This window comes from Oncorhynchus keta, chromosome 21 (genome assembly GCF_023373465.1).
Source record: "Oncorhynchus keta strain PuntledgeMale-10-30-2019 chromosome 21, Oket_V2, whole genome shotgun sequence".
Classification (NCBI taxonomy): Eukaryota; Metazoa; Chordata; class Actinopteri; order Salmoniformes; family Salmonidae; genus Oncorhynchus; species Oncorhynchus keta.
The window spans coordinates 35,967,258-35,986,133 of record NC_068441.1 but is presented as its reverse complement, the minus strand read 5'-3'; the positions used below and the strand labels follow the sequence as shown (position 1 = coordinate 35,986,133).

The 18,876-nt window shown below is 44.0% G+C and overlaps 1 protein-coding gene and 1 long non-coding RNA gene across 2 annotated transcripts in view; one reads left to right on the top strand and one right to left on the bottom strand.

The window, feature by feature from the left end:
- The first annotated feature begins 14,493 nt into the window (after positions 1 to 14,493).
- On the top strand, positions 14,494 to 15,472 carry LOC118399804 (uncharacterized). The gene is made up of 2 exons (XR_004828914.1): positions 14,494 to 14,541; positions 14,710 to 15,472. It is a non-coding gene; the product is annotated as an uncharacterized LOC118399804 (long non-coding RNA).
- A 332-nt stretch (positions 15,473 to 15,804) lies between these two features.
- Positions 15,805 to 18,876, bottom strand: part of znf76 (zinc finger protein 76) — a 30,638-nt gene continuing 27,566 nt past the window's right edge. Inside the window, exons 9-13 of the mRNA XM_052473782.1 lie at positions 18,639 to 18,842; positions 18,453 to 18,544; positions 18,019 to 18,180; positions 17,779 to 17,892; positions 15,805 to 17,692 (exon numbers count right to left, since the gene is read on the bottom strand). Of these exons, the coding sequence (XP_052329742.1) occupies positions 17,603 to 17,692; positions 17,779 to 17,892; positions 18,019 to 18,180; positions 18,453 to 18,544; positions 18,639 to 18,842 (662 nt within the window). The 3' untranslated portion in view covers positions 15,805 to 17,602. The remainder of the gene's footprint in view (positions 17,693 to 17,778; positions 17,893 to 18,018; positions 18,181 to 18,452; positions 18,545 to 18,638; positions 18,843 to 18,876) is intronic.

Sequence of the window (18,876 nt, the reverse complement as noted above, 5' to 3'; positions counted from 1 at the left end):
AGAGCAATTACATACTTATTTAATTTATTTCATTGAAAAAACACCCAATGCCCCTGTATAATTGCACCCTAACTGATTGTACCACCTTTAGCCGTAATGACTCCAACCAAACGCTTCCTGTAGTTGTTGATCAGTCTCTCACCTCGCTCTGGAGGAAGTTTGGTCCACTATTCCATGTAGAACTGCTGTCGCTCACCAACATTTGTGGATTTTCAAACATGAACTGTTAATTTCAAGTCCTGCCACAACATCTCAATTGGGATTGGGTCTGGACTTTGACTAGGCCATTACAAAACTTCACATTTGTTGCTTTTTAGAAATGTTCATGTCAAATTCAAAATGTATTGGTTGCATACACAGCAGATTTATCAGATGCTATTGCATGTGGAGCGAAAGGCTTGTGTTCCTAGCTCCAACAGTGCAGTAATATCTACCAATTCAGAACAATAAAAAAATGTAAAAGTAAAAGAATAGGATAGTGAAATATATAAATATTAGGATGAGCAATGTCGGAGTCCGGAGTAAAAAATGAATAAAACAATGTGGAAAGTATTCAGACCCCTTGAATTTTTCCACATTGTGTTACATTACAGCCTTACTCTAAAAATTATTTTGAAAAATCTTCAGCAATCTACATACAATACCCCATAATGACAAAGTGAAAACAGGTTATTTACATAAGAATTCAGACCTTTTGCTATGAAACTCAAATTGAGCTCAGGTGCATCCTGTTCCCATTGATCATCCTTGAGATGTTTCTACAAGAGTCCACCTGTGCTAAATTCAATTAATTGGACATGATTTGGAAAGGCACACACCTGTCTATATAAGGTGCCACAGTTGACAGTGCATGTCAGAGGAAAAACCAAGCCATGAGGTCGAAGGAATTGTCCATACAGCTCCGAGACAGGATTGTGTCGAGGCACAGATCTGGGGAAGCGTACCAACACATTTCTGCAGCATTGTAGTTCCCCAAGAACACAGTGGCCTCCCTCATTCTTAAATGGAGGAAGTTTGGAACCACCAAGAATCTTCCTAGAGTTGGCCGCACGGCCAAACTGAGCAATAGGGGGAGAATGGTCTTGGTCAAAGAGGTGACCAAGTACCCGATGGTCACTGACAGAGCTCGAGTTCCTCTGTAGAGTTGGGAGAACCTTACAGAAGGACAACCATCTTTGTAGCACCAATCAGGCCTTTATGGTAGAGTGACCAGATGGAAGTCACTCCTCAGTAAAAGGCACATGACAGCCCACTTGGAGTTTGCCAAAGGCACCTAAAGACTCTCAGACCATGAGAAACAAGATTCTCTGGTCTGATGAAACAAAGATTGAACTCTTTGGCCTGAATGCCAAGTGTCACGTCTGGAGGAAACCTGGCACCATCCCTTCGGTGAACAGTAGTGGTGGCAGCATCATGCTGTGGGGATGGTTTTCAGCGGCAGGGACTGTATTCACATCCTACCATACCTTTGTCTGTACATTATACCTTGATGCTATTTTATCGCCCCCAGAAACCTCCTTTTACTCTCTGTTCCAGACGTTCTAGACAACCAATTCTTATTGCTTTTAGCCGTACCCTTATTCTTCTCCTCCTATGTTCCTCTGGCGATGTAGAGGTGAATCCAGGCCCTGCAGTGCCTAGCTCCACTCCTATTCCCCAGGCGCTCTCTTTTGATGACTTCTGTAACCGTAATAGCCTTGGTTTCATGCATGTTAACATTAGAAGCCTCTTCCCTAAGTTTGTTCTATTCACTGCTTTAGCACACTCTGCCAACCCGGATGTTCTAGCTGTGTCTGAATCCTGGCTTAGGAAGACCACCAAAAATTCTGAAATTTTAATTCCAAATTACAACATTTTCAGACAAGATAGAACTGCCAAAGGGGGCGGTGTTGCAATCTACTGCAAAGATAGCCTGCAGAGTTCTGTCCTACTATCCAGGTCTGTACCCAAACAATTTGAATTTCTACTTTTAAAAATCCACCTCTCTAAAAACAAGTCTCTCACCGTTGCCGCTTGCTATAGACCACCCTCTGCCCCCAGCTGTGCTCTGGACACCATATGTGAACTGATTGCCCCCCATCTATCTTCAGAGCTCGTGCTGCTAGGCGACCTAAACTGGAACATGCTTAACACCCCAGCCATCCTACAATCTAAACTTGATGCCCTCAATCTCACTCAAATTATCAATGAACCTACCAGGTTAGATATCATCCTAACCAACTTCCCCTCTAAATACACCTCTGCTGTCTTCAACCAAGATCTCAGCGATCACTGCCTCATTGCCTGCATCCGTAATGGGTCAGCGGTCAAACGACCTCCACTCATCACTGTAAAACGCTCCCTGAAACACTTCAGCGAGCAGGCCTTTCTAATCGACCTGGCCGGGGTATCCTGGAAGGATATTGATCTCATCCCGTCAGTAGAGGAAGCCTGGATATTTTTTTTAAATGCCTTCCTAACCATCTTAAATAAACATGCCCCATTCAAGAAATTTAGAACCAGGAACAGATATAGCCCTTGGTTCTCCCCAGACCTGACTGTCCTTAACCAACACAAAAACATCCTATGGCGTTCTGCATTAGCATCGAACAGCCCCCGTGATATGCAGCTGTTCAGGGAAGCTAGAAACCGTTATACACAGGCAGTTAGAAAAGCCAAGGCTAGCTTTTCAAGCAGAAATTTGCTTCCTGCAACACTAACTCAAAAAGTTCTGGGACACTGTAAAGTCCATGGAGAATAAGAACACCTCCTCCCAGCTGCCCACTGCACTGAAGATAGGAAACACTGTCACCACTGATAAATCCACCATAATTGAGAATTTCATTAAGCATTTTTCTACGGCTGGCTACTCCTACCCCGGTTAACAGCACTGCACCCCAAACAGCAACTCGCCCAAGCCTTCCCCATTTCTCCTTCTCCCAAATCCATTCAGCTGATGTTCTGAAAGAGCTGAAAAATCTGGACCCCTACAAATCAGCCGGGCTAGACAATCTGGACCCTTTCTTTCTAAAATTATCTGCCGAAATTGTTGCCACCCCTATTACTAGCCTGTTCAACCTCTCTTTCGTGTCGTCTGAGATTCCCAAAGATTGGAAAGCAGCTGCGGTCATCCCCCTCTTCAAATGGGGGACACTCTTGACCCAAACTGCTACAGACCTATATCTATCCTACCATGCCTTTCTAAGGTCTTGAAAGCCAAGTCAACAAACAGATTACCGACCATTTCGAATCTCACCATACCTTCTCTGCTATGCAATCTGGTTTCAGAGCTGGTCATGGGTGCACCTCAGCCACGCTCAAGGTCCTAAACGATATCTTAACCGCCATCGATAAGAAACATTACTGTGCAGCCGTATTCATTGATCTGGCCAAGGCTTTCGACTCTGTCAACCACCACATCCTCATCGGCAGACTCGACAGCCTTGGTTTCTCAAATGATTGCCTCGCCTGGTTCACCAACTACTTCTCTGATAGAGTTCAGTGTGTCAAATCGGAGGGTCTGCTGTCCGGACCTCTGGCAGAACAATCCGAAATTCCTTTTTGATACTGTGGCAAAGCTAACTAAAAAGCAGCATTCCCCAAGAGAGGATGACTTTCACTTTAGCAGTGATAAATTCATGAACTTCTTTGAGGAAAAGATTATGATTATTAGAAAGCAAATTACGGACTCCTCTTTAAACCTGCGTATTCCTCCAAACCTCAGTTGTCCTGAGTCTGCACAACTCTGCCAGGACCTAGGATCAAGAGAGACGCTCAAGTGTTTTAGTACTATATCTCTTGACACAATGATGAAAATAATCATGGCCTCTAAACCTTCAAGCTGTATACTGGACCCTATTCCAACTAAACTACTGAAAGAGCTGCTTCCTGTGCTTGGCCCTCCTATGTTGAACATAATAAACGTCTCTCTATCCACTGGATGTGTACCAAACTCACTAAAAGTGGCAGTAATAAAGCCTCTCTTGAAAAAGCCAAACCTTGACCCAGAAAATATAAAAAACTATCGGCCTATATCGAATCTTCCATTCCTCTCAAAGATTTTAGAGAAGGCTGTTGCGCAGCAACTCACTGCTTTCCTGAAGACAAACAATGTATACGAAATGCTTCAGTCTGGTTTTAGACCCCATCATAGCACTGAGACGGCACTTGTGAAGGTGGTAAATGACATTTTAATGGCATCGGACCGAGGCTCTGCATCTGTCCTCGTGCTCCTAGACCTTAGTGCTGCTTTTGATACCATCGATCACCACATTCTTTTGGAAAGATTGGAAACCCAAATTGGTCTACACGGACATGTTCTGGCCTGGTTTAGGTCTTATCTGTCGGAAAGATATCAGTTTGTCTCTGTGAATGGTTTGTCCTCTGACAAATCAACTGTAAATTTCGGTGTTCCTCAAGGTTCTGTTTTAGGACCACTATTGTTTTCACTATATATTTTACCTCTTGGGGATGTTATTCGAAAACATAATGTAAACTTTCACTGCTATGCGGATGACACACAGCTGTACATTTCAATGAAACATGGTGAAGCCCCAAAATTGCCCTCGCTAGAAGCATGTGTTTCAGACATAAGGAAGTGGATGGCTGCAAACTTTCTACTATTAAACCCGGACAAAACAGAGATGCTTGTTCTAGGTCCCAAGAAACAAAGAGATCTTCTGTTGAATCTGACAATTAATCTTAATGGTTGTACAGTCGTCTCAAATAAAACTGTGAAGGACCTCGGCGTTACTCTGGACCCTGATCTCTCTTTTGAAGAACATATCAAGACCATTTCGAGGACAGCTTTTTTCCATCTACGTAACATTGCAAAAATCAGAAACTTTCTGTCCAAAAATGATGCAGAAAAATTCATCCATGCTTTTGTCACTTCTAGGTTAGACTACTGCAATGCTCTATTTTCCGGCTACCCGGATAAAGCACTAAATAAACTTCAGTTAGTGCTAAATACGGCTGCTAGAATCCTGACTAGAACCAAAAAATTTGATCATATTACTCCAGTGCTAGCCTCTCTACACTGGCTTCCTGTCAAAGCAAGGGCTGATTTCAAGGTTTTACTGCTAACCTACAAAGCATTACATGGGCTTGCTCCTACCTACCTCTCTGATTTGGTCCTGCCGTACATACCTACACGTACGCTACGGTCACTAGACGCAGGCCTCCTAATTGTCCCTAGAATTTCTAAGCAAACAGCTGGAGGCAGGGCTTTCTCCTATAGAGCTCAATTTTTATGGAACGGTCTGCCTACCCATGTCAGAGACGCAAACTCGGTCTCAACCTTTAAGTCTTTACTGAAGACTCATCTCTTCAGTGGGTCATATGATTGAGTGTAGTCTGGCCCAGGAGTGGGAAGGTGAACGGAAAGGCTCTGGAGCAACGAACCGCCCTTGCTGTCTCTGCCTGGCCGGTTCCCCTCTTTCCACTGGGATTCTCTGCCTCTAACCCTGTTACGGGGCTGAGTCACTGGCTTGCTGGGGCTCTCTCGTGCCGTCCCTGGGGGGGGGTGCGTCACCTGGGTGGGTTGATTCACTGTTGTGGTCGGCCTGTCTGGGTTGGCGCCCCCCTGGGTTGTACCGTGGCGGAGATCTTTGTGGGCTATACTCGGCCTTGTCTCAGGATGGTAAGTTGGTGGTTGAAGATATCCCTCTAGTGGTGTGGGGGCTGTGCTTTGGCAAAGTGGGTGGGGTTATATCCTTCCTGTTTGGCCCTGTCCGGGGTGTCCTCGGATGGGGCCACAGTGTCTCCTGACCCCTCCTGTCTCAGCCTCCAGTATTTATGCTGCAGTAGTTTATGTGTCGGGGGCTAGGGTCAGTTTGTTATATCTGGAGTACTTCTCCTGTCCTATTCGGTGTCCTGTGTGAATCTAAGTGTGCGTTCTCTAATTCTCTCCTTCTCTCTTTCTTTCTCTCTCTCGGAGGACCTGAGCCGTAGGACCATGCCCCAGGACTACCTGACATGATGACTCCTTGCTGTCCCCAGTCCACCTGGCCATGCTGCTGCTCCAGTTTCAACTGGCCTGGGCCCTAGGACCATGTCCCAGGACTACCTGACATGATGACTCCTTGCTGTCCCCAGTCCACCTGGCCATGCTGCTGCTCCAGTTTCAACTGTTCTGCCTTACTATTATTCAACCATGCTGGTCATTTATGAACATTTGAACATCTTGGCTACGTTCTGTTATAATCTCCACCCGGCACAGCCAGAAGAGGACTGGCCACCCCACATATGCTCTCTCTAATTCTCTCTTTCTTTCTCTCTCTCGGAGGACCTGAGCCCTAGGACCGTGCCCCAGGACTACCTGACATGATGGCTCCTTGCTGTCCCCAGTCCACCTGACTGTGCTGCTGCTCCAGTTTCAACTGTTCTGCCTTATTATTATTCGACCATGCTGGTCATTTATGAACATTTGAACATCTTGGTCATGTTCTGTTATAATCTCTACCCGGCACAGCCAGAAGAGGACTGGCCACCCCACATAGCCCGGTTCCTCTCTAGGTTTCTTCCTAGGTTTTGGCCTTTCTAGGGAGTTTTTCCTAGCCACCGTGCTTTTACACCTGCATTGTTTGCTGTTTGGGGTTTTAGGCTGGGTTTCTGTACAGCACTTTGAGATATCAGCTGATGTACGAAGGGCTATATAAATAAATTTGATTTGATTTGATTTGATTTGATCACCGACAACGATGAGACAGCCTATAGGGAATAGGTCACAGACCTGGCAGTGTAGTGCCAGGACAACAACCTCTTCCTCAATGTGAGCAAGACAAAGGAGCTGATCGTGGACTATAGGAAATAGGAAAAAGAGGGCCTAACAGACTCCCATTAACATCAACGGGACTGAAGTGGAGCGGGTCGAGGGTTTCAAGTTCCTTGGTTCCCAGATCACCAACAAACTATCATGGTAAAAACATACCAAGACAGTCGTGAAGAGGGCATGACAACACCTTTCCCCCTCAGGATACTGAAAAGATTTGGCATGGGTCCTCAGATCCTCAAAAGGTTCTACAGCTGCACCATCGAGAGCATCCTGTACGATTGCATCACCGCCTGGTATGGCAACTGCTTGGCATCTGACAGTAAGGCGCTACAGAGGGTAGTGCGTATTTGTCCAGTACATCACTGGGGCCAAACTTCCTGACATCCAGGACCTATATACTAGGCGGTGTCAGAGGAAGGCGCAAAAAATTGTCAAAGACTCGAGTCACCCAAGACATAGACTGTTCTCTCTGCTACTGCACGTCAAGCTGTACCGGAGCACCAAGTCAAACGTCCACCTGGACTATTTACATTGACCCCCCCCCCCCTGTATATTGCCTCGTTATTGATATGTACATTTCTTGTTGTTACATTTTGATTGATTAGGTTTTTTAAAACTTAGTTTACTTAGTAAATATCTTACTAACTCTATTTCTTGAACTGCATTGTTGGGTAAGGGCCTTTAAGTAAGCATTTCACGGTAAGGTTGTATTCGGCCTGTTGTATTCGGTGCATGTGACAAATGTGATTTGATATGGTTTGTTTTCAAGTTGAATTAGTCGTACGTACAGGATAAACATTGTATACACCGTCCAACGAAATGCTTACATGCAGGTTCCTTCTTGACAATGCAACAACAATAATCAACAATAAAACATAAGAATATGAACATCAGTTATATGGCTTAGTAGAATATAATAAACATTTTAGCATAAGTAAAATACAGGAAGGCATCATTTATAGTCCAATATTTACAGCATACATGTATCAGGGAAGTGGGTATTGGGGGGCAAGTGTTTAACTTGTACAGTATTAGCAATAGTAAATAAGAGTCTGGCAGCAGCAGTTGTGATGTGTGTGTGTGTGTGGGGAGGGGGGCATGTGTGCTAAGTTGCGAAGAGTTGCAGACGGCCTGTTCATTTTCATTTCAAGTGTCTTGTAGATAGAAACGGTCTCTTAGCCTGTTGGTGTCAAATCTCATGCTCCGATACCATCTGCCTGACGGCAAGGGAGTGTCCAGCTGGTGGCTGGGGTGTGTAGGGTCCTTGATGCTGTGAGTGTGTGAATATGTGTTCATGTACAGTGCTGTGAAAAAGTATTTGCCTCCTTTCTCATTTTCTCAACCAACTGTATCAAAAATATGCAGAGGTAATCAGAACCAAAACCTAATATTGGATAAAGGGAACCTGAGAACAAATAACAGAGCAATTACATACTTATTTAATTTATTTCATTGAAAAAACACCCAATGCCCCTGTATAATTGCACCTAACTGATTGTACCACCTTTAGCCGTAATGACTCCAACCAAACGCTTCCTGTAGTTGTTGATCAGTCTCTCACCTCGCTCTGGAGGAAGTTTGGTCCACTATTCCATGTAGAACTGCTGTCGCTCACCAACATTTGTGGATTTTCAAACATGAACTGTTAATTTCAAGTCCTGCCACAACATCTCAATTGGGATTGGGTCTGGACTTTGACTAGGCCATTACAAAACTTCACATTTGTTGCTTTTTAGAAATGTTCATGTCAAATTCAAAATGTATTGGTTGCATACACAGCAGATTTATCAGATGCTATTGCATGTGGAGCGAAAGGCTTGTGTTCCTAGCTCCAACAGTGCAGTAATATCTACCAATTCAGAACAATAAAAAAATGTAAAAGTAAAAGAATAGGATAGTGAAATATATAAATATTAGGATGAGCAATGTCGGAGTCCGGAGTAAAAAATGAATAAAACAATGTGGAAAGTATTCAGACCCCTTGAATTTTTCCACATTGTGTTACATTACAGCCTTACTCTAAAAATTATTTTGAAAAATCTTCAGCAATCTACATACAATACCCCATAATGACAAAGTGAAAACAGGTTATTTACATAAGAATTCAGACCTTTTGCTATGAAACTCAAATTGAGCTCAGGTGCATCCTGTTCCCATTGATCATCCTTGAGATGTTTCTACAAGAGTCCACCTGTGCTAAATTCAATTAATTGGACATGATTTGGAAAGGCACACACCTGTCTATATAAGGTGCCACAGTTGACAGTGCATGTCAGAGGAAAAACCAAGCCATGAGGTCGAAGGAATTGTCCATACAGCTCCGAGACAGGATTGTGTCGAGGCACAGATCTGGGGAAGCGTACCAACACATTTCTGCAGCATTGTAGTTCCCCAAGAACACAGTGGCCTCCCTCATTCTTAAATGGAGGAAGTTTGGAACCACCAAGAATCTTCCTAGAGTTGGCCGCACGGCCAAACTGAGCAATAGGGGAGAATGGTCTTGGTCAAAGAGGTGACCAAGTACCCGATGGTCACTGACAGAGCTCGAGTTCCTCTGTAGAGTTGGGAGAACCTTACAGAAGGACAACCATCTTTGTAGCACCAATCAGGCCTTTATGGTAGAGTGACCAGATGGAAGTCACTCCTCAGTAAAAGGCACATGACAGCCCACTTGGAGTTTGCCAAAGGCACCTAAAGACTCTCAGACCATGAGAAACAAGATTCTCTGGTCTGATGAAACAAAGATTGAACTCTTTGGCCTGAATGCCAAGTGTCACGTCTGGAGGAAACCTGGCACCATCCCTTCGGTGAACAGTAGTGGTGGCAGCATCATGCTGTGGGGATGGTTTTCAGCGGCAGGGACTGGGAGACTAGTCAGGATCGAGGCAAAGAGGAATGGAGCAAAGTACAGAGATCCTTGATGAAAACCTGCTCCAGAACGCTCAGGATCTCAGACTGGGGCTTAGGTTCACCCCAGCTGCCAAACTAACCGTAATTCAGATGACCATCCTACCCATGCTAGATTGCAGAGACGTAATTTATAGATCGGCAGGAAAGGGTGCTCTCGAGCGGCTAGATGTTCTTTACCATTCGGCCATTTGATTTGCCACCAATGCTCCTTATAGGATACATCACTGCACTCTATACTCCTCTGTAAACTGGTCATCTCTGTATAACTGTCGCAAGACCCCATGGTTGATGCTTATTTATAAAAACCCTTTTAGGCCTCACTCCCCCCTATCTGAGAAACCTACTGCAGCCCTCATCCTCCACATACAACACCCGTTCTGCCAGTCACATTCTGTTAAATGTCCCAAAAGCACACACATCCCTGGGTCGCTCCACTTTTCAGTTCACTGCAGCTAGTAACTGGAACGAGGTACAACAAACACACAAAATGGACAGTTTTATCTCCATCTCTTAATTCAAATACTCAATCATGGACACTCTTACTGGCAGTTGTGGCTGCATCGTGTGATTTATTGTTGTCTCTACCTTCTTGCTGTTGTCTGTGTCCAATAATGTTTGTAGCATGTTTTGTGCTGCTACCATGTTGTGCTGCTGCCATGTGTTGCTGCCATGCTGTTGTTGTCTTAGGTCTCTCTTTATGTAGTGGTCTCTCTTGTCGTGATGTGTGTTTTTTCCTATATTTTTATTTTTAATCCCAGCCCCCTGTCCCCGCAGGAGGCCTTTTGCCTTTTAGTAGGCCATCATTATATATAAGAATTAGTTCTTAACTGACTTGCCTAGTTAAATGAAGGTTAAATTAATAAAATAAATAATAACACACAGTTTCAAAAACAGATAATCAGAAAGGGGGCATATACTTTTTCACCACACTGTATATGTGTGTGAAAGTGTGTGTGTGTGTGTAAACACCCCTTGGAGAAGGCACAGATCACAGACAATAGAGGTCATGATATGGGGTAATTGAGGTAGCATGAAGAACCATCAGCTTGACCAACAGTAGTGTTTTAGGATACATGTTTTGCATTGAATTTGCAGTGATAAAGTATCCATAAGAACTTGGGTGCCCTTTCCATACTGTGACCAAAATGTATGAGTGTGTGAATAAGCTAAATGTACAGACAACAGGACTAATGATTAAGCCTTTTCTATAATGAATTGTGTGTCAGCATGCTTGTGTATGAGTAAATGAGAGATCCTGCATGTGTTTGTGGGTCAGCATGCTTGTGTATGAGTAAATGAGAGATCCTGCATGTGTTTGTGGGTCAGCATGCTTGTGTATGAGTAAATGAGAGATCCTGCATGTGTTTGTGGGTCAGCATGCTTGTGTATGAGTAAATGAGAGATCATGCACGTGTTTGTGGGTCAGCATGCTTGTGTATGAGTAAATGAGAGATCCTGCATGTGTTTGTGGGTCAGCATGCTTGTGTATGAGTAAATGAGAGATCATGCACGTGTTTGTGTGTCAGCATGCTTGTGTATGAGTAAATGAGAGATCCTGCATGTGTTTGTGGGTCAGCATGCTTGTGTATGAGTAAATGAGAGATCATGCACGTGTTTGTGTGTCAGCATGCTTGTGTATGAGTAAATGAGATCCTGCATGTGTTTGTGGGTCAGCATGCTTGTGTATGAGTAAATGAGAGATCCTGCATGTGTTTGTGTGTCAGCATGCTTGTGTATGAGTAAATGAGAGATCCTGCATGTGTTTGTGGGTCAGCATGCTTGTGTATGAGTAAATGAGAGATCATGCATGTGTTTGTGGGTCAGCATGCTTGTGTATGAGTAAATGAGAGATCCTGCATGTGTTTGTGTGTCAGCATGCTTGTGTATGAGTAAATGAGAGATCCTGCATGTGTTTGTGTGTCAGCATGCTTGTGTATGAGTAAATGAGAGATCCTGCACGTGTTTGTGTGTCAGCATGCTTGTGTATGAGTAAATGAGAGATCCTGCACGTGTTTGTGGGTCAGCATGCTTGTGTATGAGTAAATGAGAGATCATGCATGTGTTTGTGGGTCAGCATGCTTGTGTATGAGTAAATGAGAGATCATGCACGTGTTTGTGTGTCAGCATGCTTGTGTATGAGTAAATGAGAGATCCTGCACGTGTTTGTGTGTCAGCATGCTTGTGTATGAGTAAATGAGAGATCATGCATGTGTTTGTGGGTCAGCATGCTTGTGTATGAGTAAATGAGAGATCATGCATGTGTTTGTGGGTCAGCATGCTTGTGTATGAGTAAATGAGAGATCCTGCATGTGTTTGTGGGTCAGCATGCTTGTGTATGAGTAAATGAGAGATCATGCACGTGTTTGTGTGTCAGCATGCTTGTGTATGAGTAAATGAGAGATCCTGCATGTGTTTGTGTGTCAGCATGCTTGTGTATGAGTAAATGAGAGATCCTGCATGTGTTTGTGGGTCAGCATGCTTGTGTATGAGTAAATGAGAGATCCTGCATGTGTTTGTGTGTCAGCATGCTTGTGTATGAGTAAATGAGAGATCCTGCATGTGTTTGTGTGTCAGCATGCTTGTGTATGAGTAAATGAGAGATCCTGCATGTGTTTGTGTGTCAGCATGCTTGTGTATGAGTAAATGAGAGATCCTGCATGTGTTTGTGGGTCAGCATGCTTGTGTATGAGTAAATGAGAGATCCTGCATGTGTTTGTGTGTCAGCATGCTTGTGTATGAGTAAATGAGAGATCATGCATGTGTTTGTGTGTCAGCATGCTTGTGTATGAGTAAATGAGAGATCCTGCATGTGTTTGTGTGTCAGCATGCTTGTGTATGAGTAAATGAGAGATCCTGCATGTGTTTGTGGGTCAGCATGCTTGTGTATGAGTAAATGAGAGATCATGCACGTGTTTGTGTGTCAGCATGCTTGTGTATGAGTAAATGAGAGATCATGCATGTGTTTGTGGGTCAGCATGCTTGTGTATGAGTAAATGAGAGATCCTGCATGTGTTTGTGTGTCAGCATGCTTGTGTATGAGTAAATGAGAGATCCTGCATGTGTTTGTGGGTCAGCATGCTTGTGTATGAGTAAATGAGAGATCCTGCATGTGTTTGTGGGTCAGCATGCTTGTGTATGAGTAAATGAGAGATCCTGCATGTGTTTGTGGGTCAGCATGCTTGTGTATGAGTAAATGAGAGATCCTGCATGTGTTTGTGTGTCAGCATGCTTGTGTATGAGTAAATGAGAGATCCTGCACGTGTTTGTGGGTCAGCATGCTTGTGTATGAGTAAATGAGAGATCCTGCATGTGTTTGTGGGTCAGCATGCTTGTGTATGAGTAAATGAGAGATCCTGCATGTGTTTGTGTGTCAGCATGCTTGTGTATGAGTAAATGAGAGATCCTGCATGTGTTTGTGTGTCAGCATGCTTGTGTATGAGTAAATGAGAGATCCTGCACGTGTTTGTGGGTCAGCATGCTTGTGTATGAGTAAATGAGAGATCCTGCATGTGTTTGTGGGTCAGCATGCTTGTGTATGAGTAAATGAGAGATCCTGCATGTGTTTGTGTGTCAGCATGCTTGTGTATGAGTAAATGAGAGATCCTGCATGTGTTTGTGTGTCAGCATGCTTGTGTATGAGTAAATGAGAGATCATGCATGTGTTTGTGGGTCAGCATGCTTGTGTATGAGTAAATGAGAGATCCTGCATGTGTTTGTGGGTCAGCATGCTTGTGTATGAGTAAATGAGAGATCATGCACGTGTTTGTGTGTCAGCATGCTTGTGTATGAGTAAATGAGAGATCCTGCATGTGTTTGTGGGTCAGCATGCTTGTGTATGAGTAAATGAGAGATCCTGCATGTGTTTGTGGGTCAGCATGCTTGTGTATGAGTAAATGAGAGATCCTGCATGTGTTTGTGGGTCAGCATGCTTGTGTATGAGTAAATGAGAGATCATGCACGTGTTTGTGTGTCAGCATGCTTGTGTATGAGTAAATGAGAGATCCTGCATGTGTTTGTGGGTCAGCATGCTTGTGTATGAGTAAATGAGAGATCATGCACGTGTTTGTGTGTCAGCATGCTTGTGTATGAGTAAATGAGAGATCCTGCATGTGTTTGTGTGTCAGCATGCTTGTGTATGAGTAAATGAGAGATCCTGCATGTGTTTGTGTGTCAGCACATCATTCCAACACACAGATTCATATAACTCAGATCTGGATAACAGAGGGAGGAGCATAGGTCACTCCTCGACCTCCTACACATGTTGCACTGTACACCTCTGGCAGGAAGCCAGCTCCTGTGAATGTCTCTTTGTTCATCAGATTAGTAAACCAAGATGACAGCTGATTATACTAACAGTGAGGTGTGTTGTTTTAGTTATGGCTAGAGCCAGCCACCCTATCAGCCACAAGCACAACAGATGAGAGGTCTTATGACATCAACCAACCCAATCAAAAACATTTTTGTTGTTTATGAGACCCACCTAATGCTTTTAGGCCACCAAGTCAACAAAACCACTGTTAAGTCAGCAAGTAGTCAAAGTATCCTGAAATTGTAATCTGAAGGGAATCCTCCCCAACCCACCAGTCCCAACGCACTATTTATGAAACACTAGTCTGGCATCACTTAGCTGAAGGAGGTGATTATAGGCTATAAGGGGGTTTCACTGAGTGTTTGACTTCAGGGAGTTTGTGTGTGAGATGAGTGTGTTTTGGTGCTAGGCCTTGAGATGTGTGTGTGTAGTTGTGTGTGTTGGTACTAGGCGTAGGCCCCATTCTCCTTTCAGACAGGATGCAGCCAAGGCCGTTCTAACACGTGTCAGTAATCACAAGAACTACAGGAAGCGAGGGAGCACGAAGAGCAGGGAGGACCACAATAAAGTAGGTTGTCCAAAGCTCCTCTCTCTCTGGCTCTTCTCTATATTTCTCCTAACCTCCTCTTACGTGTCTTTCTTTGTACCTCTCCTCGGTTCTCCTGTCTCAAATCTCTATTTACAGTTTCACCTCTCCCTTTACACCAACTCCTTTGCCTCTGCTCTCTCACTGCAGCTGTTGGTCCCGATGAGGCGTTATGTCACAGCCGCCCCTGCCAATCAGGTGCTGTTGTCGAGGGAGAACGGAGCAGCAAAGCAGAGGAAAGGAAGTAGGAAGGGTGTAGAGGAGGAAGGGTTTGGTGTGTCCTGTGGTCTGCCTGGTGTAGATTATGGGTGTGTTCCTCTGCCCAGACGTTGCTGACGCATTACAGATCTAACTACACCTGGCAAGGTACTGTATTTTACATATCAGATAACCACAACATATGTTATAGCAATCTGTCTAACGATGACGTGGCATCCGACCATTGGTTGATGCATGTAAAGTCTGAGCAGGGGAATGTGACCAAAACACGGTTGTTAAAGGCTCTCCTCCTTCTGAACAGCGATGAGATCCAGATCACCATACCTCCGTGTTTAGTTCATTTTCTTGGCCTGAACAACAACCACCACGAGTTGTGATAAAGGGGGAACTAGTTGGAGTGTGTCGGTGCTGGAATGCACTGATCCTGGGGATGAGAGAGGGCTGGGCTGCTGCTTTGCCATCTGCCCCTTTGTGTGAGAGGCTGGAGGGTGCAGGGAGGGGGTGGGCACAACAAGTGGCAACCCATAACAAATGAGAAAGGTGGAGACAGCTAGTGGTGGAATGCAAAGATTCAATGGTGACCACATGTTTTGTCTCCCGTTTGTTTTATTCCCAGGTTATTTTTCCACCCTTTTTTCTTTTAGCCATGATTTGAATTGTTTCATTAAAACATGCATGAATGAGTGAATTATCATTGAAGACTCATCTGTCTCTCCTGTTTCCTTGACCTATTATTACATTAAGATGCACTGTTTGTACAGTGACGTTTTATGGTGTTACTGTCTTTGTCTTGTTAAAAAATTACTTTTAAACATGCACATTATGCTGTGAACAAAACATCCCATAGGAGAGACTTAAAGACAAGAAGCTAATATTTCTGAAAGAAGGAAAACACCATAGCTGACAGGTCTTTCTCAAAAACATTTTCTTGGTTGAGGGGTATTTTAGGTGTGAGTCTGCCCTCTGGTGGTGAAAAGACAATCAGAAATAATATCAGCCAGAAAAGCATTGTGAGAGACACACAGCAACGGTAAAGCTATTTATTGACAAATGTACAGCATAGATCCAGATACACGTTGCAGCTTGACACCGCTGATTTTGGGCTCTGTAGTTTTGCAGTTCATTTCTTCAATGACGTAGACAAGGCCAACTTTTAGCTCCTCAGACAGACAGTCTACCTCTGAACAGTTTCACAAGTGTTTCAGTTGAAAGAATCCATCTGTTTAAGAGCACACTACTCTTCAAACCAAAACTTAAGAGTAGACGCAGAAGTACACAGTACTGGAAAACTCACTGCAATCAGACAAATACAAAACCAAAACAAACGTTCTTGTATCATGATATGCCAATTTGAAGAACGTATAAAAGTGTCTGCTATCACAATATGCCTATTTAGCAGACACTTATCTGTTCTTGTATCACGATATGCCCATTTAGCAGACACTATTATACGTTCTTGTATCACGATATGCCCATTTAGCAGACGCTTTTATCCGTTCTTGTATCACGATATGCCATTTAGCAGACGCTTTTATCCATTATTGTATCACTATATGCCCATTTAGCAGACGCTTCTATCCGTTATTGTATCATGATATGCCATTTAGCAGATGCTTTTATCCATTATTGTATCATGATATGCCATTTAGCAGACGCTTTTATCCATTATTGTATCACGATATGCCATTTAGCAGACGCTTTTATCCATTATTGTATCACGATATGCCATTTAGAAGACGCTTCTATCCGTTATTGTATCACGATATGCCATTTAGCAGACGCTTTTATCCATTATTGTATCACGATATGCCATTTAGCAGACGCTTTTATCCATTATTGTATCACGATATGCCATTTAGCAGACGCTTTTATCCATTATTGTATCACGATATGCCATTTAGCAGACACTTTTATCCATTATTGTATCACGATATGCCATTTAGAAGACGCTTCTATCCGTTATTGTATCACGATATGCCATTTAGCAGACGCTTCTATCCATTATTGTATCACGATATGCCATTTAGCAGACGCTTTCATCCATTATTGTATCACGATATGCCCATTTAGCAGACGCTTCTATCCGTTATTGTAGCATGATATGCCATTTAGCAGATGCTTTTATCCATTATTGTATCATGATATGCCATTTAGAAGACGCTTTTATCCATTATTGTATCATGATATGCCATTTAGCAGACGCTTTTATCCATTATTGTAGCATGATATGCCATTTAGCAGACGCTTTTATCCATTATTGTATCATGATATGCCATTTAGCAGACGCTTTTATCCATTATTGTAGCATGATATGCCATTTAGCAGACGCTTTTATCCATTATTGTATCATGATATGCCATTTAGCAGACGCTTTTATCCATTATTGTAGCATGATATGCCATTTAGCAGACGCTTTTATCCATTATTGTATCATGATATGCCATTTAGCAGACGCTTTTATCCATTATTGTATCATGATTATGAAGACTAGAGGTAAAATCAAACTGGAGCTAGCTTTAGTGCAGGTGCTGCTTCTCAGAAGCAGCAGGATGAGTATGCTACTGTATTGTGGCTAAAACAAACAAAGAAAGATCAATCTGCTCATGCTCACATCTGAACATTCTAAAGCCAGTCTCCATGACAACAGCTTCTCGGAGTCTCTCTCTGATTGGTTCCGAGATAGGAGTTCTGCTCACTCGGTGCCTGTTGCAGGAGACAGGGCTCCAGGAGTGCTGTGGAGCTGGTTGGTGCTAAGCGGGTACCGTGTCGTACCCAGGGAAAGATGCTCTGTTTGGGGGAGGTAGGTGTGTCTCAGCAGATCCCCTCATGTGTCCTCGTCCTGAACCAGCCCTCCCTGCTGGATGGCAGCTGTCGCCATGCTGATGGCCTCCTCCAACGTCTGCTGCTCCTCCAGCTACACACACACACAATTAACAAATCAGTGTAATGCTCAGTGTCACTTACAGGTTGTTAATCTTGGTGTGTGTACTCTATACTGACCTGAACAGCAATCTGGGTGCCGTTAGCCGTGGCCAGCAGTGCGACCTGCTGGTAGTGAGGGCCGGAGCCCTGCAAGCCGCCTGTCATAATACCCTCCGATGTCACTATGGCAACCTGAAGAGGAAAGACATACCACCAATAACATGATGATCCACTTTACAGGACAAACATTGACATGCAAGAACAAATACTGATTCACACAGATAGCTTAGTGTGGGCTAAGATGTGTGTGCAACATACCGGCTGCAGCTCCTTGCCCTCCCCTGTAACCATGGTGATGTGGTGGTGTCCCATGGCGGCCATGTCTGTCTGGTGGGTCGGCAGGGAAATGGTTGTGCCGTCCTGCGTTACCATGGTGATGGCCGTGCTGAGTGCCTGTAGGTCCTCTGTCGACAGACCCACCTGCCAGAACAGAACCAATCAAACTGAAGGACAGAGAACCAACCGTTTTTTATAATACAGTAAAGCTCTGATAAAATGCAACAGCTTGAGGTTGTCTTGACAGCATGTGCTAAACCGAAGCATGCTGCAATCAAATGAATGGGAATGGAAAACTATTGCATGTTTCAGGAGTTGACTGCATCCACAAGTCTTTGGTGGGACAGCTGAGAGCTTATGCTATATTCTATCTATATCACACAAGCTGAATTACTAGATAGGAAATGATTAACTACCTGAGAACCAATGATAACCTGGGAATCCGACCCATCCTCTTTCTGCTCCGCCCCCTCCAGGAAGGAGGCCTGTGATTGGTCATCCACCGCTTCTGCAACAGAGACAGAGGCAGCCAATTAATTTATGAATACTGTTCAGACCTTTTGTCCTCAGCTGGTGTTTGTTACAGGAGTGTGTGTGTGTACCTTCCCCGTCCTCTGTGGCCTCAAAGTCTCCGTGCGTGGTGCGTTTGTGCATGGCCAGCGTGGAGGTCTGTCTGTAAGTTTTGCCACAGTGGTTGCAGGTGTAAGGTTTGCAGTGTGTGTGAACCACATGGTGCTTGTACAGGCTGGAGTACTCTGTAAATCGCTTCCCACAACCAGGGACTGTACACAGGTAGGGCTTCTCCCCTAGAGGAGAGAGAGAGATAGAGAGGGAGGGAAA